Source organism: Pagrus major, chromosome 9 (genome assembly GCF_040436345.1).
Source record: "Pagrus major chromosome 9, Pma_NU_1.0".
NCBI lineage: Eukaryota > Metazoa > Chordata > Actinopteri > Spariformes > Sparidae > Pagrus > Pagrus major.
Genome location: NC_133223.1, coordinates 30,318,819 through 30,344,603, shown reverse-complemented (window position 1 = coordinate 30,344,603; position 25,785 = coordinate 30,318,819). Strand labels below are relative to the sequence as shown.

The following is a 25,785-nucleotide window of genomic DNA, read 5'->3' as shown; positions in this document are numbered from 1 at the left end:
CTCATCTTTTTTTCCTACAAGAGGTCCAAAATCAAGTCAAGATCAAACAGACCACATTCTTCACCAATGTTTCAAGATAAGAACCTATTTCAGTTTATAGCTGTTGAGAAGTATCAAGTTTCAAATGTGCGAGTAGGCGTGTGGGTGGATGGTTGTATGTGTCTTCTACACAGCACCGAGTCAGAATTAAACCAAGAGCTGGTGTTCACTTTCTATTTGCACAGCATGCTCCCTGATGTGAGTAACCAGATCAGAGGAAGCCTTCCTCCCTCAAGAGTTCAAGAACATTTACAGCTACATCACCTACATTTCCTCACTGGTGTTTGATCCCCTTACATAACACAACAACCACGAGGCTTTCCTGGTAAAATTACAACACAGGATGTGACGACAACGTGACTGCAGTTCAAGTACCAGAGTGGGGATTGAGGTATTTCCTCTGACAAACCGACCACAGACAAACTATGATAACTGCCATAACATTTATCTTCATATTGAAATGTCACATAAATTATATTTTGGGAACTAGTTTCTTTTAAAATTACAAATTTTCCTCCCCTTCTTGGCTTATGAAAACCCTGTACTCACAATTTTGAGGATGAAGGATGAAATGTTCCTTTATGTATTGAGAAAACTCTTATCAACACATCCTTCAGATAAATAAACTCTCTAAAAACCCTCTTGGATGAGCTGGAAAATGCATCGTCTTAAGGCTAAAACAGGCTGTTTAACTTTTTAAGGTGTATCTACACAGAAAGCAAAGCAAAGTTTTCGTGCAGCTTGATTTCATATGTAGTCAAAACAAATACAGGAATATATGCACCAGGAGAGACGACATATGCAAAGCTAATGACACTAACATGTCACTTATAAATAAATATAATAGTAACTTTATATATCTTTAAATAGTAGTTTTACTTTCCACACATTTTGCTGATAATGCTTTTAAGTAATGTTTTAAATGCAGTACTTTTACTTGCAGCAGAGTATTTTCATAGTGTGGAATTAGTACTTTTAATTAAGCAAATGATCTAAAAACTTCCTCAAACACTGGTGTTTGGTAACCACTCACATGTTTGGCTGAACCCAACCACAGTAACTTTCACAATACTGTTTAAAAAAAACATTTCCACAGAGATCCTCTGATGCCAACATCTGACTCATTCAGTAGGCAGCTCAGTCACAATGCTTACTCTGTCTCTCATGGACTAAAAAGCCACACGTGACGAGCATTGTTGGGGAACTAACTATCTTTCCGTCTCCCATGATAGACTCACTGTCATGGGAGAAAGCAGCAAACAATACCTAGACCACTCTTAGAAAAATTTGCTTATAAAAAAAGAAATTTTTGCTGGCTGACCCATTACATGTTTTGCATTTTTTATGATTTAGATTTACCTTTAACCTAAATTCTTCCTTGTTTATGAGACAAAAGTAGCACTGAAGCACTAAATAGTGGCTGATATTGTCACTCGTAGTTTGCACACAGCGAATGTAAGCGCAATATGATTCAATCCTACTTCTTTCCGCTCTTTCAATAGTTGCAGTGTTATTCTGCGAAAATAGGAAACACCAACTTCCTAACAGGACTCTCTCCATTATTATTATTAGTTACATCACGTCTCCACTGAAGCATTTTGAGGAGGGAAAATGGCGTGTATGGACTGCTGAGCTTTTCAGACTGAAGAATAATTGATAAGGAAGGAGAAAGAGAAAAAGGCTCACCTTCTTCATTCAGGAAGAGCTTATTAAAGCGCAAACCACTGGGCTCCTTCCCAATGAAACTGTGCACGTACTCTGTGCCGTAGTCATTAACAGCAACGGCGTACTTCAGAGGCTTGACACAGGACTGCAGACAGAAGGGGACCTTCGTGTCTCCAACTGTGTGTCTACAAAAGACGAAAGATAACGGTTATCGATGCTGACAAAGCAGCTGCCTAGGGGCAGATTAGAAACATTCAGAAAGAGAAACTGCATCAAAATGAAAGCGATGTGAAAAATAAGTGCCCATTCAGAAGATTAACATTTCAGAGAATAATGCGAGTGTTCAGGGAAAACCATAATGTTCCAGCATGATAACAGAACCACACAATCTGTTCTGCACCATGTGTTATCTTTATGACTTCCTCTCTTACAAAAACATAACAAACACACACACACCTATGGAATTTTACAGCAGCCTATCAGAGCACAAGCCGATGATAACACCTGTTGACATCATTACACTACACTTTGGATTGTTTCCTTGGACTAGTTTTGTTTTTACCAGGGAATACAAGGTGTGAACAGGAAGCTCCACATCTGTACATAATACTGCAATAAATTATGCCATAAAGTTGAAGCAACACTTCATGGAAACATACTGAACATTGTGAGCTTCACAAAGAGTTTATTACACAACATTTAATTGATAAAAACATGAGGACTCGGAGGAGTTAATAACAGCTCCACATGAGAATCATTAAACATCATGTGGTGCCTCAGATTAAACACATTTCACAAACTCAAGGGGGATTGTTTAACACTTAGAAATTAAATGTTTTATTAATACCAATCAACATGATGAATATTTTATGACAATGCAGCTAAATTAAATAAAACTGGCTTGTTATCATTCCTCACTGAAACCACAGGATGCCTTTCTGTAATTGTTTAACCCGCAGGAAGCTGGATTCAAACATTAACAATTCAATTCAATAAATTTCATTTGTCCCAGTGGGGCCATTTAAGGTGTACAATAGTGTGCTCATGACTGACTGTCTCACCTCTGTCCGTCAACCGTGCACAGAGAGACGGCCCACAGGTCCGGGCTGAATTTGGCAAGCTGAGGAATGTAGTCTGCAACCTGAAAGAGAAGCAAGGCAGCTGAGAGAGGTTCACCTTACACCGCTGACGTCTGCTGACACTCAGGCTTCTGAAGGAAAGTTACACCACTGACAATATACAATAAGACAACTGACAAAGAGGGTCAAATCCTTATCTGAAGGCCAGAGAGGAGAAACCCACCCCAAGATAATCATATCAGAAGGATACTTCAGGACAAAGTGTTCTGTGCCTTTATCTCTTTACACTATCACTATTACAGGAAGTCACATTTTCCAGGATACCTTTAGATAAATCCCAAAGATGTGTTTCTCTCCTCCGTATATCAATTTACAAACGCATCTTTTTCTCTACATCTTGGATGTCCCTCCATACTGAAAACTGTTGTTTTTGACACTTGAAAACAGAGATTTTAAATTGCAAAAATGCTCTGCAGAGAGGATAAATCTTCAGTGTCTGATGTATGTGAGAAAAACAAAGCTTTTGGAAAATGATGATGCCTAAGTTTGGGGCTGTGTAGCAGTAAAGACTCAGCTAAAACCCTCTCTGTTCTCACAACACAGGCGCTGTAATGAACCTATATTTATGTTGATTCTGTAAACTTTGTGCTCATAAAATTTCATCCAGGCCTGCACCATGCCAGGAAAATCTACGACGTGTGTATAAATAAATACTGAAGTGCACACATTAGCTCTTCTCTCCTTCTTCAGTCATCACCTTAGCTAACCACACTCTCACCACCAAATTTACACCAATTAGTCTGAGGTACGAAGGCAACTGGATTAGCTCGACTTTTTTCAGTTCAATAGTTTTTTGCTGATAGGCCCTTTTCAGAGCACACGTGTGTTTTTTGACTTGTTAGAGCAGGTGTGAATAATAACAGAAACAATTGCTCCATTCCAGGAAGTGTATCAGTCAGCCATGAAAAATACCAGGGTCCTGGAAATGACTCATCTAAAATGGAAACCATCATCAATGTTACCATTTCCACCTGTGCTTTAACCAAAGTTAAGTCAAAAGGTCTGCTGTGAAAAGGGATTACCCCTCTGTGACCACAAACCTTTATGTTGGCCAACGAAAGATGTAAATCACAGATGTATCACCCCAGTTACAGATCGAGTCACCAGAGGATTTTCAGGCGAGAGGTTTCACTGTGGGACGTTCACATAATCTTTAAATAACAACTATGATTTCTCTTTTTTTTTATGATTTTGCTGCTCTTTCTTTATAAATGTCTGATAATGTATGTAGCTGGCACCAAAATAACATGACACAAAACACAGACTCCTGTTCCAATATGAGCTGGGGACACCACTATGATCCTTCTGACATGTTCTTGGGTGGACTTTTCCTTTCTAGTGTACCAATAATACAGAAGCAGCCTGTTAGAAAGGACTGATGGTATGGAGTAATCATGATGGAGCACTGAAACAAAAAGAAAAGAAAAAAAGAGTCATGGCTCTCAGGACACACCTGTCCTCCAGAGAGATTTTTGGCACTCTCATACAGCTCATCAATATGGGAGGTGAAGGACTGGAAGTCTGGGATGACGAACTTCTTGCGGAAGGCCTGAGTGAGCAGGACAATGTTGCTCTGGACACACCTGATGAACAAACCACAAATACAAGCATGCTAAAGTATCGTGACTGCATGCAGTTGAAGGAAAAGTTTGTCAACCAAGTTTTCAACCCTGAAGTCTGACAAACTTCTATGAAGTGTCTGATGAAGAGGCTTCATCATGATATATTGATCAGCTGCTTTTTACCCACATAGTGATGAATGATTTTTAAACCACAGACTGTAGCAAAAGCATGGACACAGTGACGTTGTCCGAGCGTTTCAAGGACGTGTCGATGCCCACATGTTTACTAGAGACAAAAAAAGTTTGAGAAAAGTATCAAAATGAGCGACAATCACCGTGGAGTCAGTCCCACGAACAAGCCAGAAAATCCCCCAAACAAACGTCTCCTTAAGCTTTAATGTGATACTCGTTGAATAATAACTTTACCACAACACACACGAGGAGAAGTGAAAGTTAATACTGAGAGTGTATCCTCCTCTAGACAAAAACCAACTAGGTTCTACTTTTAATTTGGAAATAGGAAGGAAGTTGGGGGTTTCCACTGGGTGAAGTCTAGAGGAAAAACTACTTCTCGGGCATTTTGCAGTTATATTGACATCCAGTCATGTTGTTTGTTGCGTGACTCCAATATTACATAACCCAGTGTTTTCAATGTACATTTAATTTTAGAAAACACACGTCAGTGAACTTAAGTAACCACAATTCTTTGCCATTTTACAGAAAGGACTTCATGTTTCTAATGTAGCTCTATGAGTGAGACAAACACTACAATGCCATTATGCTCTGTACTGTAGAAAGTACCGAAAAGTCAAACCTGAGTCACCCTGTTAAATATTTATAATATATAATAGTTTAAACAACTAAGCATGTTAGTTGTTTGTTAGTTGTCAAAATGCTTTTTGAGACTGAAGACAGTAAAAAGGTCCTTAGGAAAGATGATAACACAAGTGCCACTATGGTAGGTACTGTATACTGTGTATGATGGCGGTCAAAACAACCCAACAAGACACGACACGACAAGCCTTACTTCTTGAAGAGGTGCCTGTCAAGCGTGACACCATCTGCTGTGGTCTTTAGAGTTTCTTTGAGGGTTTCCATGCATTCCTTCAGTCTGGGATCTCCTGAGCGAAGCCCAGTGGCTTTAAGTGCCTAAAATGAAAGAATACTTATAAACACCTCTGAATAGAAACAACATAAAAAGGAAACTAGTCACAAGCAAAGAGCTGAATTTGAAGGACTTACTGTGAGAAATTTATGAGCAGGAATCTTCTCTTGACCTTCTGCGACGGTGTAGAAGAGCAAGTCCTCCAGACTGGGGAGAATTCCTGCATTTCTTCTCCTACGTTAGACACAAACACACATGTGTAAGACAAAAGTGATGTCAAAGTATGCAAAGACTTTAACACGAGCCACAATGAAGCCTTTCGCCCCTGTTGTGCCACTGTAAACAGAGCTTATATATAGCTGTTGATGCAGTCTTAACACATTAGTGAGGGATTAGAATGGCACATACTGGAAATATTCAATCCAAGTGGAAGCATTAAGCCACAGAGGTGTGTATCTTTGTAAAGCATACACACACACACAAGCTTTCATCACGCAGAAAGGACAATAATACTGAATGTTTTCTGTCGGCAGTGATCCCTGATGGGTTATACTCTATAGACAGAAATCAGGAGAAAATGATGGAGAAGAAGCTGAACTAGCACAAATGGGGTAAATTAGCCACAAATAGAAAGACCCAAACTAATCTACATCTGCCTCTGTGATAGTGTGTAATCTGTAATGAAGGCTTTCTTTTTTACTAGTTTCCAATAAGACGTTCTCTGTTCTTCAGTATTTTGCATAATGCCTGAACAAAACACTTTGAATGCAGCTACACTTTAAAAAGGTGTGTCAGCCTGTGAACTGTCTGAGAAATTGAGCCAAAAAACCTCTCCTTCACTCAAAACACCCATTTACTGTACAGTGTACACAGTACGGTAAAGCTCTGGACACATAAAAATGATGAATATTTTAAATGGTTTCATTACCCTGCAGTACTTCTGTAGTATCAAACACACAAGTACCAGCTGTGGTTTTTCTATTCTCCCTTATCTCCTACAGCGACTTGACACGCACACACTGCTACAGTCCTCACATATCTCCGTCTCATCTCACTCACTCAAAGTCCTGTCTCGTCGTCACTTGTCTAATACACTCTGTTTTGTTATTGTGTAAGCCCATTGAAGAAGGCAAGTGCAGAGCCTCTGCGACAAAAAAATCATTTGACAAAAGCAGCCAGAATGCTGTTCGGAAATACTTCACATTTGTGGCAAATGAACAAGCAAATGCAAAGGACAAAAGTATGCCAAATGCAAGTGATGCTACAGAGTAGGGGTCGACCGATAAAGCTTTCTCAAGGCCAGTACCAATACCTATTATTAGAAATCAAGGAGGCTGAAAACTGATATTCATTTGCTGTAAAAATGAAAATCTTTGTGTCAAAAGTTTGTACAATCATTGATGGAATAAACCCAAGTACAGTTTACTAAAGTTCTGTTCTTAAGTACAATTTCGAGTTACTTTACTTGAGTATTTCCATTTTCTGCTACTTCATACTTCCTCTCCACTCATTTATTTGATACAATTAGTTACTAGCTACTTTGCAGATTCAGCTCATTCAGTGTTTATAGGCTATTAATGGTGACATGTTACTAATAAGGTATTGTTCTGGGTGGGACATTGTGTGAGGGGATGTTGCATCAGAGCCAAAGTAGCACATTTTTAAATTAGATTATTTTATCAGCAATCTGACAGAAAAAAAATTACAGATACTCTGAAAATTCTGAATATCAGCCCCGATAATCGGTCTAACCCTACTACGAAGCAGTGCTAACACAACAAATCTAGCAAAACACCTGAGGGACTGACATGCCGATCTGTATGAATAATTTTCGAGAGGTTGATGATAGCTCCCATTTTAACATCACTGAAGCATTAAACAAGCTGGCCCAGTAAACTGGTGTTGGCCCAGCACCCAGTCTCTAAACTAAGCTGCCCTGAGGAATCTATGACATCAGAGTTAGATGATATGACAATACTTTGACTATGGGCAGAAGTTATGAGGATTAAACTAAGGGGACCTGTTGGTTTCTATTCATTGTTTGTTCACATGAAAGCAGTGTTAGCACAGCTGTTAAATAAAAGGCTAGATATATAGACAACACCGATCCATTCATAAAACCCTTTCAATCTAGATAACAGTTGAAATACCACCATCAGTGAATGAAGTTTGTTTGCATAATCATGATATCAATGATTCAGTACCAGACTATGTTGCATTACATGTCATCTTGCACGTAGGTTTTGGCGGTAGAGTCTGGAGCAGTGTCAGACCCAGGCCTAAATTCCAGAAATTCTCTCGTCCTTAGCCCTGCCCAGCCCTCTATGGCTCTTGGATTAATAAAGCCAACAGTGCTGCCTGTTCACACGCTGGTTATGACACAGCAGCGATGCAGCAGTGGAGTCAACTCAGTACAGAATCAGTATTCAAAATGTGGTATTCAAGAAAAGCCAGATTTTCACATTGTCATTCTGTCATTCTGTCAAGACGTCCAGCAAATAAAGCCAGCAACTAGCAGTAACTTTGCTTCAGATTCACCTTGAATTCTGCATAAAAAAACAAACTCTTCCCCTTTGAACTGACACCTCCGACTGCACAGATTAGATGCTGCTGATGCAACATTGAGACAGCACCAGCCACATCAACAGTTGAAATTCCAGGATTCCCTCTGCACCTCCTCCCTGCCTTCATCTCTTCTCCTTTTGGCACATCGTCTGCTCTCCAGAGCAAACACTCCACGCACAGCCACGGTAACTGCGCCTGAACATGTGCAAACAAAACACGAACGACTAAAATGCTGTCTGTCAGGCGTGCCTAATTCAGAGGGAGTGCTATTGACCAGACATCTGTCCTTCTATACAACAGCAGTCAACAGGTGCACCTTCCAGTCCCAAGACAAACAGCAAACTAGTGCGCAGGTGTGTGTATGCGGAGCTGTCCATAAGTATCTACTCTATATCCTTGTGGATAGCCCTGTGTATTGAGCTGTGACATGAGTAAGGGGAATTAAGAAAAGATGAATTGGTTGGTATTTTTAGAAAAGCATCCATCTTAATTCAGACAAAACCTTTTTAATCTACCTGTGAAACCTCATGAGACGTCATTCTCAGCCTGTGGAAACATTTGTTTAATCACATCTGTGGCGCTGGAGAAGCCTGGGTGATGAGCTCACAGTGTTATCTCAGGTGGCACCTTGCATGGTAGCCTCTGCCACCACTGTATGAATGTGTTGAAGCAGACTTGTGTTATAAAGGTGCTTTGACTGGTCGCTAAGGCTCGTAATTTACAGTCCATTTACATTGTATTTACAGTAGCAGGCCTTGGAAGGTCTGAATAAAAATCTACTGTTAGTTGCATTATGGGAAATGTATGAATCAAGTATTTTTTTAGACTCATATTTCGGGCTAAAAGTCAGGATATCTCAGCCTTGACTGCACTAGCACTAGTAATTGAGTAGTTGATAGTAATTGTTCTTTTTGCACACATTTTTACAGTTATGGTAAGGTAGTTAACGATAGATTTCATTGCTAGCATTTTTCTCTCAAATTTTGATAGATATCGTGATTATATCTCAGGTTATATTTGTACGGATAGGCAAATATAATAGTTTTGTCTGTCACAACTTGACTTACTTGGTTTAATATAATTAAAATGATAATAACAAGACTTCAGTTTAATGCAAGATGAGAAAAGATGGCAGTAGCTACATTTCAAGTGCGTATGGGAACCTTGCAAGTCAGTTTTTTCACAATAACCGTTCATAATAACCACGTTAAGAAATTAAGGGTTTTTGTCCAGTGATTCACTAAAGGGCTTTTAATCTTAGGTGCATACAGGAAGTGTGAGTGGGACAAAATGAGGCTTTGTACTAAAGAACTGTAGCGTGCAACGACTTTTACCTCTAGTACATCACAACAAAGCACAGGGAAGTAGCACCAAACAAAGACACTGACTCACTGTTGCCTTTTAGCTCTAGTCCCTTTTCTCTGCAACTGCAACCAAACTTCATCTGTCATAAATACTGACAGTCATTTAACTGCAACATGATGGGGCAGATGGATGAATTAACATGTGCCATATGTCCGTTTAAACTGTACAAACAGATCTGGTGTGAATGCAGCCCGAAAACACCTTGTTTCTCAACATTCGCTCATTTAAAAATCCTCTTCGTCTTCACGGGCAGATGGCTGATGGTCAATTTGTCGCTGGATGACTGCTCATTGGTGTAAGCACAACACTTCGAGAGTTTCCTGGATACGAGGTTAAGACGGAGCGGTGGTCTTTATATCTATTTTTGCTCTGGAGGAGTTACAGCTCTGTGGGATTACACAGCCTAGTTGTCATAAAATGTTGGCAGTTAACGTTCCTGCAAACCACTCAAACATCAAAGTCGTACATGTCATAGGCTACGTACCAGATTAACATTTCTACAACATTCACATTACATCTCAATAGCTGACTTTCATGTCGGGAGGTGAAGTTATAGGCAAAAAACTGGATATTGTCCAGCTGTGTTTGTAGCAACAAAAACCTGATATTTTTGAGGAAGAGTCAGAACATCTCCAGCCGTGTCTGTGGCGACCAAAACCTGATAACCTGACCTGACGACCTGAAACATGATGTTTTCCAAAACAAGTGTTTTTTGTGCCTAAACCTAACCCGACCATCAGCACAGCATTGTTAGAGGATAAAAACTGAAAAATTAAAGACAAAGACACATAAAAACTTGCAACATTCTCTTAGCTGGCTTTTCAACAGAAAGCACAGGAGCATAAATATAGTATAAACCGTGGGTGTTTTGGACGCCCAAGAAAATAGAAAGATTACAAGATGTAAAAAGGGAGACAGCCTGGACTCAAGTTGCAGACTGGAGGCTGCACAAAGCTGGCTGTGAGATTAAATGATCTGGTCTGGCTGAGAGTGTGGAAGTATCCTTAGCAAGGTCACAATAGTGACTTAACACCAGACTCACTACAGTGTCTTTCTGTTTTTGGCATGTGTATCACTACAGCCATTTATCAGTTCTTAATATCTTAATCCTATCCACATCCACCCACTAATGCTGTAACTGATTCCATAAAGTGTTCGGGGTGGATGGCTGTGAGCCAGGAACCGTCTTACTTTACAACATGTTTGTGAGGCCTTCATATGATAATAGCGATCTGTATCTTCCTGTCAGCTATACCAGGTAACAGCTCCACTGTGCTCCTCTGTGTTAAAAAAATAAATAAATAGTTCTGCTTGATCAGTAAAGGAGTCAGAGTAGAGATGGGACTGATTGTTTCTCAATCCACAGAATGGTATGATGGGAGTCATAAACTACACTTACAGCTGTGGTTTATCTTGTGAGTCATCACCATTAATGAGGTCAGAATGACATCCACATCACGTGCATCAACGCCTCTTTTTGTGCTGCTGACCCATAAAATATGAATCACACCACTGATTCCAGCTACTGAGAACATGAAGTTTCCAAGGACAGTGTTGTCCTGAGCATCTGAACACATGCGCACACACACATGCAGCGCTCCACTTCAGCCTAGTTTATCCCTCAAGCCAAATAACTTTTGCTGTTTTCAACATACCACAAGCTCCCCGTAAAGAAGTTTGCTGTAATTATTCAGGGGCTCTATGACATGCCATCAGTGACTAGTCATGGCCACACAAAAACAACATTCCTGCTCAAGGCCATTTTTCACTGCAAAAGTTTTACTACCTGACACTGGGGGTTACTGTGACTGAACTTTTTCGGTGTTTTGGTGTGTTTGCCTTGTATTTCAGTGCTTACTTTGAATGGGCTCAGCTCCCACAAAACTAACAATGGCCTGGACTTCATGGATTGTCCAGTATCTTGAATTTGCATTTGGTAACGCTTCCTTTGACGTGTTAAAAGTTAGTTCCAGGAAATTGGCCTCAAACAGTGGCCAAACTAGAATCAGTAACAAAAACTACAAGTTTGGTCACATTTCATTCAGTGGAACTGGGAAAGACTGGAAAGTTACTACCCACGCTGCTTATATGAAAGGAGACTCTGGACCATCCAACACCCCCTGCTCAGACATATCTATCTGATTACAACGCCCGGTCCTTATGTATCCTCATTTCTAGGTCAGGAAACATCCTAGTTTCTCGACCCAGCGATTTTCTGGAGGCCTGATGAAGACCTAGTGTTTGAAACATGTTTTTTTTTAAAAAATATTTCCTTCCTTGTTTGACACAGTTTCTTATATTTAGAGTGCTTTGACTGCATCTGGTTTATAGCTTACTCTTTCCAGTTTTACGATTTTTATCAACACTCTATTACATAGAGCGAGCCATCATCTCTTTCCCCTCACATGTCAGTCATTTTGGCAACACTCATACAAGCTGTCGAGCTTCAAAAGAAAAACACGCGGGCTGTTACTGTGTTGACAGCCAGCTGCAGCTGTAAGGGATAACTGAAAAGTGAAATTAGGGATCTGGATCATTTATACCCAACGATGGAAAATGAGATAATTATTCTCTAATTTCTCTATTTCATGCGCAACGTAATACCGAACAAAAGGGCAATTTGAACAAAAACTGGATGAAAAGCTCTGCTATATATCTGAATAAAGAGCTTTGTCAATGTAATGTACAATGGAAAAAATATCATTATGACGTAGATTTTACTTTTTTATTTGTACACCTGACTTTAAAAATCAGACCTCTGCTTTGTGCTACAAACATGCTTTAAAATAATGTCTCATACCAACACAAATCAGAGGGAAAACTTCTTATTCTCATTGAGGCTGACTATCATTTCCAATCTGTTGTGTTTTGTAAAACATACATTCTCAAAAAGGTGCTACTAACAACATTTAACATTGTATTTTACTTATAAGCTGCTTTGAGCTCAATTTGTCCATCTCCAACTTTGTACTTATGTGTTTTCTTGTATTTCTAAATGCATATGTGACTAAAATTACAGATAAATAGTGAAGCACAAATAGTACAAATAGCCTAAAATGACTTAGGTTTCATGTCTGCAGCACCACACAAAGGTGGACGTGCTTTTAAAGACTATGAAACGAATATGCACAGATGTTTTGCATGCAATTTAATAGGAAAACTACATGCACACTGGCTACTACTAACTGATACTGTCAGTAGTCTGAAGCAGCTCTGTAGCACACGCAGGCACTTGACTGGAGTGGGAGGGCACAGTGGAAACTACTGGAAACCACACAAACCAGTTCACACAGGCTCATCTCCAGCCAGCCACTAATCATTATTAAACACCAAAAAGTACGCGTAAGAAACACATTCAGATCCTTCATGTATTTGACATTATAGAGGCCATAGATTGACTTCCATTTTAGATCCACGTCTCTCACGTGTTGTGTGTTATTAACCGATTACAAACTTGATTGTGGATGTTTTAATCCTCTTAACGGGGCCACTGCTGTTTCACTTTCACAGACCGCCGCACCACGCTGCGTGTCATCCCCGCAGGAAGAGACAGCCGACATTGACGTTTAATTCAAACCGGTAGCGGCCAATTTAAAATCCCGATTAGCTCTGGGTTACGTTGTCGCGCTGGTATTTGAAGGAGGCGTATTTATAAAAGCCTCTTGGCACGAAGCCACCGGAGGCTGCTGTGGCTGCCGGTATGTACGAAGCAGCCACACATGGTGCGATGGCTGCTGCCGGTACCAGGCCGGTACAGCGGACATTAGCTGGCTACATTTATATTTTTATATATAATAAGTGGTGAGCTGAGTGTTTTGGGTGGGATTATATAAGATATTAATGTGTATCGTAGATGTTGAGAGAGCTAGCTAGTTATGCTAGCTAGTTTGTGACGGTTGGCGAACATCCGCTCGCGCCTGTATGCGTCACAACCAGCCCGCCGCGCATCACCCCGACCGGCCCGCCGCGCATCACCCCGACCGGCCCGCTCATCCCGTCAAATTTAAGGACTTTTACACCTACTTGTCGCCGGCTTCTTCACTGCTCACGCCGTCTTTCTTCAGCTGCTCGTCCAGCTCCACGGCTCCCTCAGTTTTCGCGCAGTAGGAGCGGCGCGGGGCGGCGCAGGGCGCGGTGCGCAGCGCCGGGCGGTGCGACGCGGCATGGAAGACCTTCAGCGGAGCGGCTCGGGAGGCAGCGGAGGAGGCGCCGAAGCAGCAGCGGCGGGTCGGTAACCAGGTCTTCTGTCTAGAGCCGGACAAGGGACGCTTGAGGCTGGCTGCGAACAACTCCTTAAGCACTGTGGAGAACCTAAAATGTAACATCTCAATCCTGTCGGGCAATTAGAGAGAAATTCTTGTTTCCAAAATAGATCCGGGAGAAGCGGCGGGGTTGTTTTCTGTCTGTCTCTGAACACGTTGACTGTCTGAGAGGCGATGACTCAGTCCCGCTGCCGTCCAGACATAAATAGAGGCGCGGTCACGCCCCCGCCGCTCCTATTGGCGGACGAGAGATTAACCCGCCCCCAAAGAGCGTTCGTGACGTTCTATTGGACAGTCGTTGTGCCAGTCATTTCCTGTTTGAGAGAGTGAGGCTCTGTAGTTTGTTTAGTTTAAAAAAAGGGACAATGCACATTAATTAACATGAGCACCACAGTCTGTCATGTTAATGTGCCAGATTTAGTCATACAGGCTTGTAAGAGCCATTTGTGTTAATATGTATTTTTACATTACACAGGCTAATTTTCAACTGCAGTCCCCGGCAGGTTGATGGTATTAAAAAAACATAAAACACAAAACATATGCACAAACAAGTAAAATAAGACAACCACTACTCCAGACCGTGACAACTGTCCCTGGCAGGTTGATGGCATATGAAAACATAACACACGTATGAGGAGAATTTATCACATAACATACAGTATATGCACAAACAAAGCACATCAGCACTTAAGCACATTAAAACACTTAAGCATTTGAACACAGGCCTGGACTTCTTGGTTTGTCCTGTATCTTGAATTTGCATTTGGTAACGCTTCCTTTGACGTGTTAAAAGTTAGTTCCAGGAAATTGGCCTCAAGCAGTGGCCAAACTAGAATCAGTAACACAAACTACAAGTTTGGTCACATTTCATTCAATGGAACTGGGAAAGACTGGAAAGTTACTACCCACGCTGCTTATATGAAAGGAGACTCTGTACCATCCAACACCCCCCGCCCAGACATATCTATCTGATTACAATGCCCGGTCCTTATGTATCCTCATTTCTAGGTCAGGAAACATCTTTGTTTCCCGACCCAGCGATTTTTTGGAGCCCTGACGAAGACCTCGTGTTCGAAACATGTTGGTTTTTTAATATTTCCTTCCTTGTTATTATTTTTGCTAAAGATAACTTTAATTTTTTGCATGATTATTCTAGATGTTTGCTTTATGTAGATTAGAGTTTAATAACATTTTCTTTTTAATTATTTCCTTGTTTAGCATGTTTAGTTTTGTCTAGTTAGTATTCTGTTTTGTTTTTGTATTGTTTGGGAATTTGGGTAATGCTGTGGGCACTCAAGGTTATATAATAATAATTGTAATAATAATGATAATGACAATAAATAACAAGCAAAGGCAGAAAACTCAGGAAGACAATATTACAGAATAAACACCCAACAGTCGAGCCTAACACAAGAAAGCCGAGTCTAAGGTGAGTTAGAACAAGAAGGCAGAACAGAAAATGTAAGAAAACAAAAAGACAATATGATTAAACTACAAGTAAAAGGAATACAAGCGATAAAACAGGCAAAATCACAGAAAAAGAAAGAGAGAAAAAAAGACCACAAAAGGAAATGAAAAAATAGAAATAAATAAAATAATAAAATGAATGAAAGACGATTAGAAGACGACATCACATCACAGGAATTAAGAACAAGAATTAAGGACAATGAATAGATTAAAGATAATAAATGAAAGCAGTCAAGGACGGTGAGAAAAAAAGACATCACAGGGGAGGAATTAAAAGGAGCAGTAAAAGGGAAAAAAAGATGGAAAGATGAAAAATCAGTTTATAAAAGTGGGTTTTAAGAAGTGATTTAAAAGAATATGGTAGGACAGGTGTAGGACCGTGATGCACCTTGTTTTTTACCAGAGCCGGAGAGGCGTGCAGGATTCCTTTGTTTATTTGTTTGCTTGTTTGCTTTTAGGAAAATTAAACCATGAAAACCAAATGAACTTTGAATAGACATTGATCTTACAAGCCTGTTGTGCAGCAGTGGCTCTTTGATTTACATTTTGAAGTTTGATTTAAGGTTTGATTGAGATTTTGGACAAATGGCCACTACACTTTTAAAGCCTCTGTTTCTAAACTTCACACGGCCCAGTGTTGGAGGAAAAAAACAAAAAGTTGTGGAGGTATGTAGCAAAATTACATGAAGTACAACAGTTTTTAGTAGCATAAAGTACATGTTATTACCTGTTTATAATCTGGTAATCCATCAGATAAAAAACAAACAGTAACACCACTGGCTGGGAATAATATTCTACATTTTTATTATTAGCCCTCAGTTTAGTCTGACAGGCGGAGTTTGCGCCCAGGCTGCGTCCCGCCTCCAGCAAGCCTCTCCAGTCCAATGAGCGGTAGCTGGGTGAGGACTGGAGCCATGGCTCGGTCCAGTTAAAGTGAAGGAAGTGGGTCTTTTACGCATCAGGAAGTAGAAATACCTGACAGTCACAGCTCAGGGCAGGAAACTCCCTGCGAGTCAGCAGCAGCTCCTCTCCACGTCCTCCTGTGCGTCCAAAAGTTGCCACGACTGCACAGCGGCATGATGTGGAGGCTAGTAAGCTGCACACTGTGCCTCTTTATGTCCTCACAGATCAGTTTATGGTCTGTTTGGGCAGCAGCAGCAGATGAGCTGGAGGGCGAGGTGAAGATTGAAGTCCTGTTCAAACCCTTGGAGTGCAGTCCAAAGAGCAAAAGAGGAGATCTGCTGAACGCCCACTACGATGGATACCTCGCCAAAGATGGGACTCAGTTCTACTGCAGGTCGGTTGTATGAGGAAAAACTTATAGAAATGTTCTTTATACGACACTTTGATGCACTTTGAGTCTCCATGCACGTCTGCAGACACTTTATTACTGTATTACTAGTGAAATGTGATGATCAGAGGAGGTTTCACATTACATGCCATGAGCTAAAGTCCTCTGTATGTGTGTTGAAGCATTGTGCAACCTCTTATTTCATCAATGTGACATCAATGAAGTTTATCATTACTGGTAGGGACACTAAATATTGGCAATTGTAGGTAATCCTGCTTTAAGGCCTACTTCAGCTGTGCTCACCTGGATCCATGGAGTGTGAAGGGACTGTGAGAAAGTTACTGGGGTGGGGAGGGGTGGGTGAATCATTGTATACATATATATAAAAAATATTCTCAAAACACAGAAACATTAATGACAAACATTGAAAATAGGTGAAAACACAGCCACTCTCAGGAGCATATAGTGCAGCTAATGTGGGGCCCATGAGGTGGGGGACCCTCCAACAATGTGTATGATGAAGAACGGGCCTGTGTTAAAAAAAAGGTACTCACAAGCTAGACAGTTATCATCATTATTATGGTAATCTTACTAGACTACAGGTTGGGTTAATTATGGTTGAGACCAGGTGGATAGTCAGCCTATAAATTAGGAGTCGACCGATATTTCAGAACCAATCGCGATAATTAGAAATCAACAGTGTTGGGGGTAACGTGTTACAAAAGCAACGCGCTACTGTAATATAGTGTATATGCTAGGTAGGCTATTCCTAGCAGCATGTGTATGTGTATGCTTAGTAGCTATTAACTAGCGTGCTAGTCATAACTACCCTGCGCCACAGGTCACTCTAGACCTTCAAAATGTCATTACAGACACCAAATTTGTGAACCATTCATAAAGAAACGTCAAATAAATATGAATCCTATCAGCCTGATTTGTACAAGAGCAGATGTCTGACTGTTGTGTGAGCAGGCATGTTGTTTCCACCAGACAGCTGATCCAAAGACAACACTGTTATGTATCAAAGCACATATTAAAACCCGTCATAAACTAGAATGACATTCAGAAAAGCTCATAACTCCACTTCATGGATACCAGCCACATAAATACGTGTGATTTTTTTCATCACGATACATGAATTATTCCCTGAGAAATTATTGAAATTGTTGCAAAACGGTCTATCTTGCAATTTTAAAGGAAGTAAGAAAAAACCCTGGATCCGTCCGTTTATCTGGCTCCATACTAGACCCAGACTTTTCCTCCATCCAGGTTTGGTGGAATATGTTCAGTAGTCTTTGTGTGATCCTGCTGACAAACCAACAAACTAACAAACTAAACTAAAGGACACGGGTGAAAACATGACCTCCTTGGCAGAGGTAATTTAAGAAGTAGGCCTGTTAGAGGAAATTGTAAATAGGGCACAGTTATCTCAAGAGGCGAAAGAAAAAGTGAGAATAGAAATAACAAAACCCCACCTCCCTCCGTCTTATCGTAACAATCGTACAGTCCCTTACAAAATGCTTATGTGCTAAGCTTATCCTATTGATATGAAGTCTGATTGATTGACAGGCTGTCGTTTGTTTCTGTTTCTGTTTTAGTCGATCAGACAAAGATGGCCACCCTCAGTGGTTCGTGCATGGCGTTGGACAAATCATCAAGGGCCTTGACATTGGGATGAAAGATATGTGTCCCGGAGAGAAACGAAAGATAACTGTTCCTCCCGCCCTGGCCTTCGGAGAAAAAGGCAAAGGTATGTCAGCACAAGGTTTACTCGTGTTTCAGTCACTTATATGGTGCTAATAAATGCATGCTTTCTGTGATACATTTGTAGCCGAGATAACTCTGTTGGCACCACTGTGACATCACCTAGGTTATTTTCTTAGACCTGACTTTTGGTAGCAATACCAGGCAATAAAGAGACAGACACTGAAACGGAGCGTTTAAAGGTGGTGCAGCAATGGACATAAAAGCATGTTTTCTAGAGGACCCCCTAAACAAAAGTAAGAAGTAACAATGAGTATAATATGTGATATTTAAACTGTTTCCCACTGTGTAATATTGTTTCTGTGGTAGAGGAGCTGCTTTGATGCTGTCTTGTCTTCTCTTACAGCTGTTTAGTTGAAAGGGCATCACATCCCTCGCAGTGTTTGCTACTCATCCCTCCACATGGCATGTACTGTAAGCATGTACAAAGGTTTAAAGGTCTCTGCTTCGTTTTGCTCCTTCTTGCACAGTTAGGAGCAGAAAACTAACAGCTGATTAGTCTTTAACCTTTAATGACTGTTTCCTTCAAATCTCTTCACGTTGGTGCTCATAAATGCACTTTGGTATGATCTGATGGTGCCTGAAGCCTGGGAGTCTGCATTTCTGATTGGTCACTTGATTTCACTCTTTGGCTGTAGAGGAAATAGTTTTGCTATTTTACTGAGTGAAAACTACAATGGAGCTTCCATGTTCTTGTTATTTTCTGTCTTTCCTGCTCAGAAGTTAATTAACTTTGATTGCATGTTGCATGTTTCTTTTCTTGCTGCGTTAATCATACCTCGAACTGGCCTTTAGATTTTGTAGAAACATGCTCTTGGAGATAAATCAGCACGTTCTTATCTGATTTCTTTTGTGTGTTTTGTCTTGATGAAGTCTGAAAATGTAACTGGACCACCGGAAACCAGATAAACGCAATAATTTTTTCCCTTTAAATGCAACTCCCATCCCTTCTTCAGAACTTCTCAGCTCCACCCATTAAGGCAGAGTCCTGATTATTGCTGTATAATGCCTTGTGGTCTTTTAAAATCCTGTTGTCTGATTGAATAGATCCAGTGCCGCCCAACGCCACGGTGGTCTTCGAGGTGGAGCTTTACACGGTGTCCAAGGGACCACGCACCATGGAGGCTTTCGGAAAGATGGACCTTGATAAAGACAGAAGTCTTACAAAGCAAGAGGTAAATATAATTTACAAGCTGGATATTTTCCAAAGAAATAATCAATTAAATGAGCAAAAACCAGCTCGTACTTGGAGTTCAGGGGTCTTCATGATTGCCTTTATCTAAAATTTTAAGCTCTTTTCTTATCGCAGGCTTTATGAACAACATCTAAAGATCTTTCCTTGAAGGCCACAATTGTTTGCGTCCTCTTTATCTCACATCATAAATATACATTGATCGTAAAAAAGGAAAGTTGAGAAGGCTGTAAATCACTTTACCATTAATTTATTAACTGCATATCTGTACAGCAATTCTTTACAGCAGTGTCAGGACAAAATAAAGGACAATATCATGACTAATAACCACAAGGGAAGCTTATTGTTATGGCTCGAAACTGACCAGAGAATTCCTCCATACAAGAAAGGTCATAAATTAAGTTATGTTACAACCGAATGTAAAGATTGTTTGTACTCTGCCAACAGGCTTATAGTCATGACGTTATCTTGATTAATGACCTGCTATCAATAACGTTTACAGTTTTATTTGTCTCCGGTGTGTTATGTAGTTCCTACATCACAACAACAGGGGGTCGTTATGAAAGAGGAGTGTTGTAAATGTACAATAAACGTCTGTTATTGACTCCGAGGTGCTCCTTGTTTTCCAGGTGAAAGAGTACCTGAAGCTGGAGTATGAAAAAGGTGGGAAGCCTCGCGACGACCCGTTCTATCAGAAGATTATTGATGATATATTCCGCAAGAGTGACAACGACAGAGACGGGTCGATCAGCGCGAAGGAGTATAATATATATGAGCACGATGAGCTCTAGTGTTGGAAGGAGTGGATCATTTTTTTGTAGTTTGTGTGCTTTGATCATTTAGAGAGAAAACAAGAGGAAATAAAGGGAAAATCCACCGTTAGATGTTCCGACACTGGGAGATACCAACTTTTTTGAGTACTTTATGTGTTATTTTTTGATTTATCGACTTCAACATGCCTAATCCCGTTCATTTCAGTTCATAGTTTCCTATTTTTCCCAGAGTGCCTTTCCAAAAAAGCCCTGTGTGCATTTTAGCCTGGCTCTTCTTCTTCCATGGTTGATTTTAGTTAAACTTTTGAATGTTCAGCATCAGTTTGATGGCGTGAACAAGGAGAGAGGTCTTGCTTCTTTATGTGACTGACATTTTTGCGAATCTATTGGAAATTAATTTGCTGTGAAACACAGGTCCTGAAAAAATCTTAAAATGTCTCATTTTGTATGAATATTGTTCCTTAAAAGTCAGTAAGTCATCTTAAATTTGAATTTGTGAGTTCTTAATAGTCACTATTATTTCATCTAAACCATTTATTTTGATTTCTTTTAGTCCAAACCAAGCTCTTCAGTGTGAAAGGCCACATTTCTGATTACAAGTCTTTTAACCAGTGATTCCCTCTAGTGGGCCCCTGGAGTTACAACAGGAGCGGCATGGCCAGGCTAAATGAATGAGACACGGGTCTGCACTGTTAGCACAGCATGGACAAGTTTGTGACAACTGCCAAAATAAATATGACAAACTATGACGAGGAACATCTCGCCCTCTGCTCCACCAGTACAACAGTATAGTGTAGTGTATTGAAAAGCAATGACTGCTGTTAGACAGTAAAACATTACAGTACAACAGTGACTGATTATCCATGAGAAAGATATGAAAACACCAAAAAATACGAGGAAAAATTGTTGAGGATTCAGCTCAAGATGTTGTTAAGAAAGTGTTAAACAGTTTCTGGGTGGATTTCTCCTGTAAAAGGCAGACAGGAAACAGCTTTGGAGCCATCAACATCTTTCCAAGCCAGCAGACTCGCCTCTCTACTCAGCTATGCAAGTAAGAACAATCTCCCAACACCTGAGGAGTCTTTGACTTTTGTACAAATACCACTAAAGTTTAGCATTTGAAATGTTTTTGTCTTTTATGAATACCGAGTCAGTTTTCAGCACAAAGAAGAAACCACACGATTGCACAACGTTCTGGAAACAGTGGCTGGAAACTGTCAGATGAAAAAGTGACTGCAACGATCTTTTTTCTTCCCCACTGAAGAGTGCACAATATGAACAAGTCTGAAAGGGAATAAAAGTGGGTGTGACGGAGAAAAAGCACATGAATGTGTAGTCGTGGTATGTATGTGTCTGTGTGTGGATAAAATCATGATTATTATCAGTTTACCAGCTGAACAATTGTTGTATTTAGTAACAAAAATAAATAAGTGACAGTGTTTGTGGTACAGCATGTCTCGTGTCTTTTATCTTGTTGAGATTTTAATTTGCATTTACTGGACCTTCTTGCTCAGGTGGATCAGATGTACCTGATGTGAGCAGACAGACCATTCTGTGTGTGTGTCTGTGTGTGTGTGTTAAAGAGGCAAAGGGATTGCACAAACTTAATTTAGTGTGCCTGATGTTTAAAGTAGTTATAGCAATAGTAGTAGTAGTAGTAGTATACACATATATTGTATATTTTGTATATGTATATATTAAATATAAATATATTTTTCATGAAAATCACCTTTTTTGTCAATAGCTTCCAGGTCATGTGACCTATTGACTCGAAATCAATGCCAAAATGTCTTCCTGTACTGGTTGATTGAGACACAACTGTTTTTTAATTGGATTTAAGTGTTTTTTTAATTGTTTGGAAAATATGTTTCATGAGCATACGCCATATTTTTTATTAATATTTTTAATGGAAATGGTCTCACCCTCCTCTAAGGTGTCCACTAAAAACATGAAAGGCCCTCTCTGGAGCCAGTGTTTGGTTTCACAATAGCATCACAATAATAAAGTAATGTAACTTGATTACTTTCTGTTACTTTTGGAAATTAAATATCAATACGATGACTTTATTAATCTTAATAACAGCTGTGTATTCTGGGTCCCACCCAGGCTCTATTAATCTCTGGTCTGATCCAGGTAACTGTGGCTCAGGTGCTGTCTGTATAAGTCCCGCCCACAGACTCGGTGACGAATGAAGGGGCCGCGCGCCAAAAAGATGCTGTTTCGCTCATTTCGCGCGCAAAATTAAGACCCGCCCACGACTCAGACCGCGATCCGCGCCAAAACCTTTAAATGGCTCTTAAAATGTCGCTGATGAGATTCAGTCTGATCGGAGCAGCTCTTCTCTGAGGACACGAACCAGGTAACTGGACCATTCTGTGTGAATCTGCTTTATTTAAGTACATTCACCTGCTCAGTACAGTTTTATATACATGCTCCTTCTTATATCAGTGAGCCTGAGCCGGTTGTTACCTTCATGCGTTGGCTAAATGTTGGTACACCAAACCTCTATTGTGATTTTGAAGGTTTTTACTGTGCCGTGTTTATTACCGGGATAATGACACCGTAAATTCAATTTGGGACACTATCCCAAAACAAGTCGCTTGTTTAGGTAAATTCGGCATGAAACTTTTTTAAATTAGTTCATTTTTAAGACGTCATGAAACCTGGTTAGCTAACAGTTACTGTTAAGTGACAGAGTCGTAATGATCGCTGTTAGCTAGCTGACTTTAAAGTTGCTGCAGATGCACTGCAGGGTTTGGGAAACATGTAACCAGCGGCTCAGCTGCCTTTATTAACTGGTAACGACATATGAACCTTTTTTAAATTCGTCTTTTTTTTAAAAGTCGTGTTTTTACAGACAGGTTTGCATGTTAGCTAAGCCGTGTAGCCGTGATCCTGCTGTGTCACGTTAGCATGTTCATACAACCATCGTTAGCCTTGAAAAGCTCTGAATACAGCACAGTCAGCTAACAGGCCCCTGTGTTGTGTTTAATGATGTGTGTGTAGGTTATTGTCGCCTCTCTGTCATCTCTTATCACACTAACAGCAGCTCTGTGAGAGGTTTATAACTTTATAACAGCAGCTGATATGAAATATACCTGAAGTGCTGCCTGTAACACCATGAAGCAGACACACACATGGTCATTTTGAGCAGCAGAAGTAGTTTATACACACAATCTGCAGCCTTATTGCAGTCTGCACAGACTGGTTTCTGTGCACTGACTCCCTGTGTGTCAAAAGATCAACTTTAAGACTTATTACTTGTCTATAAAGCACTAAATGTTCTCAGGGTTGGGAAGGTTTCTTTAAACTTTTAACAGTTACTTATTACTTGTTAAAAAATGCAGTCAGTAACGTAATAGAGGTATCACAATATTAAAGTCATGTAACTTGATTACTTTCCATTACTTTTGGATTAACTCAATACCAAACGTATGCAAATAAAGACTAGAGAAAATAAATTTTAATAAAATTACTTAAAAGTGTGTGAATGTGCAGGTTCATGTCAAATGGGAGAAACTCATATGAAAGACTGCAGTCCTGAGTCCTCTCTCTCAGACCTTCATGTAGTCACGATGTTATATTAAAGTGCTTCCTCCTCTTCCTCAGTGAATGTCCTGTATGGTGATCGGACCTGGAGAGGAGAGAAACCCGGTCACACAGAGATCAAACAAAGGTCAGTGCCTGAAGTGTAGGTGCCAAAAATAAAGGCAGAGTACGTAAGATTTGTCAGTTACTGTTTAATAATATACCAGGATCAGTAAATGATTCTGGAGGATAGTTGAGTCTCATTCACAGGTCGTTGAATACTGACGGTTTGGGTTGGCAGACACCATTACATAGTCAAATCAGTGTGCTTTCCAGCTGTTTTTCCCATTTTTTTTTTAAAAATGACAGTCCACTGCAACCCACATCACAATAGGCCTTATAATCTTAAGAATGAATTTGTGCAGAAATGATGTTCCTGACCATTTTTACTGACATTAATTTAAATTGCATCCTAATTGGCAAACGAGCGATTTACAAGTAACTTCAATGGGAAATAAAAGAGGTAGAAGTAGTATTTCAAATGTGTTTTGTTTTACTGAGAGGAAATATAAACAATAAGGCTGTTAACAACGCCTAAATGCATTTATTAGATCTCTTTTATAAAATATTTAACGTGTATATAAACTGATCAGCCACAACATTGAAACCACTGACCAGTGGAGTGAGTATTGATCATCTCGTTACAATCAAATGTTCTGCTGGGAAACCTTGAGTCCTGGCATTCATGTGGACGTCTCTTTGACAAGCACCACCCACCCAAACACTGCTACAGACCAAGTAAACCCCCTCATTGCAACAGCACTTGTTGATGGCAGTGGACCCCCAGCAGGACAATGTGGCTGTATCACTGCAGAAGCTGCTCAGGAACGACCCGAGGAACCTGACGAAGAACTCAAGACGTCGAACTGGCCTCTAAATTCCCCAGATCCCAATTCAGTTGAGCATCCGTGGGATGCACCAGAGCCAAGTCCCATCCATGTTGGGGCCCCCGTGGATCGCTCTTGGCTCAGACGGTACATCCATTGGATGCTCAGTCGGATTGAGATCTGAGGAATTTGGAGGCCAGGTTGACACCTTGAGCTCTTTGTCACGTTCCTCGGGTCGTTCCTGAGCAGTTTCTGCAGTGTTGCGGTCGCATTGTCCTGCTGGGAGGCCTCTGCCATCGGGGGGTGTCATTGCCATGAGGGGGTGTACTTGGGTCTGTAGCAGTGTTTGGGTGAGTGGTGCTCGTCAAAGAGGCGTCCACATGAATGCCAGGACTCGAGGTTTCCCAAAAGAACATGACACTGGAACAAGATGATCAATGTTTTTACTTCACCTGTCAGTGGTTTTAATGTTGTGGCTGATCGGTGTATATACACATAAATATTTTATAAATGAGATCAAATAAATGCATTTAGGCGTTGTTAACAGCCTTATTGTTTATATTTCCTCCAAGTAACGCAAACCCATTTAAAGTACTTCTGATTCCTTCTTTTATTTCCCATTGAAGTTACTTATAAATCGCTTGTTTGCCAATTTGGATGCATTTTAAATTAGATTTTTAATAGAGAGAGAGAGAGAAAGGGAGAGAGATTGAGTGGTTGTTAGAGTCTTGTCCTTGTGTCTCAGGGATTTAGCCGGGTTCTGTCTGGCCCCGTCGCTGCTGGTTCCACCTTCAGTCTGTTATACGATCCTTTGTGCTCGTTCTGGGTCACTCTCCTTTTGGTTCAGCTCTAGTTTGCAGAAAGCTACGGTGGCCCTGAGAGCTCACAGCACTGCAACTTAAGAAAACACATGCAAAAAGACAAAACACAAGCAAATTAAGAAAACATCTTCATCAATTTGACAACACATGCGCAGCATTTAGAAAACGCGCTGCAAAGACCACAACGCAACGGACACTTTTTTGTTTCTTTTTTTTTTTGTTTCCAGAGGACACTTAAAAGTGATGCACACGTCTGGACACACTTGTTGTTGACGCGGATTTTGAGTCACAGCGCTATTAAGGTTCTCTTTCCGTCAGTGGTGTTGGAAAATGAGATAAAAAGTTAGTGTTTTTGATTTA

The 25,785-nt window shown here is 40.4% G+C and overlaps 2 protein-coding genes across 3 annotated transcripts in view; one reads left to right on the top strand and one right to left on the bottom strand.

The window, feature by feature from the left end:
- glsb (glutaminase b) overlaps nucleotides 1–13,878 on the bottom strand; it is a 37,031-nt gene extending 23,153 nt beyond the window's left edge. For both annotated transcript variants that reach the window (XM_073473410.1, XM_073473411.1), the window contains exons 1-6: nucleotides 13,464–13,878; nucleotides 5,648–5,744; nucleotides 5,433–5,554; nucleotides 4,297–4,426; nucleotides 2,766–2,845; nucleotides 1,726–1,889 (exon numbers count right to left, since the gene is read on the bottom strand). In XM_073473410.1, coding sequence (XP_073329511.1) covers nucleotides 1,726–1,889; nucleotides 2,766–2,845; nucleotides 4,297–4,426; nucleotides 5,433–5,554; nucleotides 5,648–5,744; nucleotides 13,464–13,765 — 895 coding nt within the window. In that variant the 5' untranslated portion in view covers nucleotides 13,766–13,878. The remainder of the gene's footprint in view (nucleotides 1–1,725; nucleotides 1,890–2,765; nucleotides 2,846–4,296; nucleotides 4,427–5,432; nucleotides 5,555–5,647; nucleotides 5,745–13,463) is intronic.
- A 2,175-nt stretch (nucleotides 13,879–16,053) lies between these two features.
- On the top strand, nucleotides 16,054–21,640 carry fkbp7 (FKBP prolyl isomerase 7). Its single transcript, XM_073473196.1, has 5 exons — nucleotides 16,054–16,068; nucleotides 16,225–16,466; nucleotides 18,059–18,210; nucleotides 19,272–19,399; nucleotides 20,046–21,640. The coding sequence occupies exons 1-5, from the start codon at nucleotides 16,054–16,056 to the stop codon at nucleotides 20,205–20,207; spliced, it is 699 nt and encodes a 232-aa protein (XP_073329297.1). The 3' UTR covers nucleotides 20,208–21,640.
- Nucleotides 21,641–25,785: the final 4,145 nt, after the last annotated feature.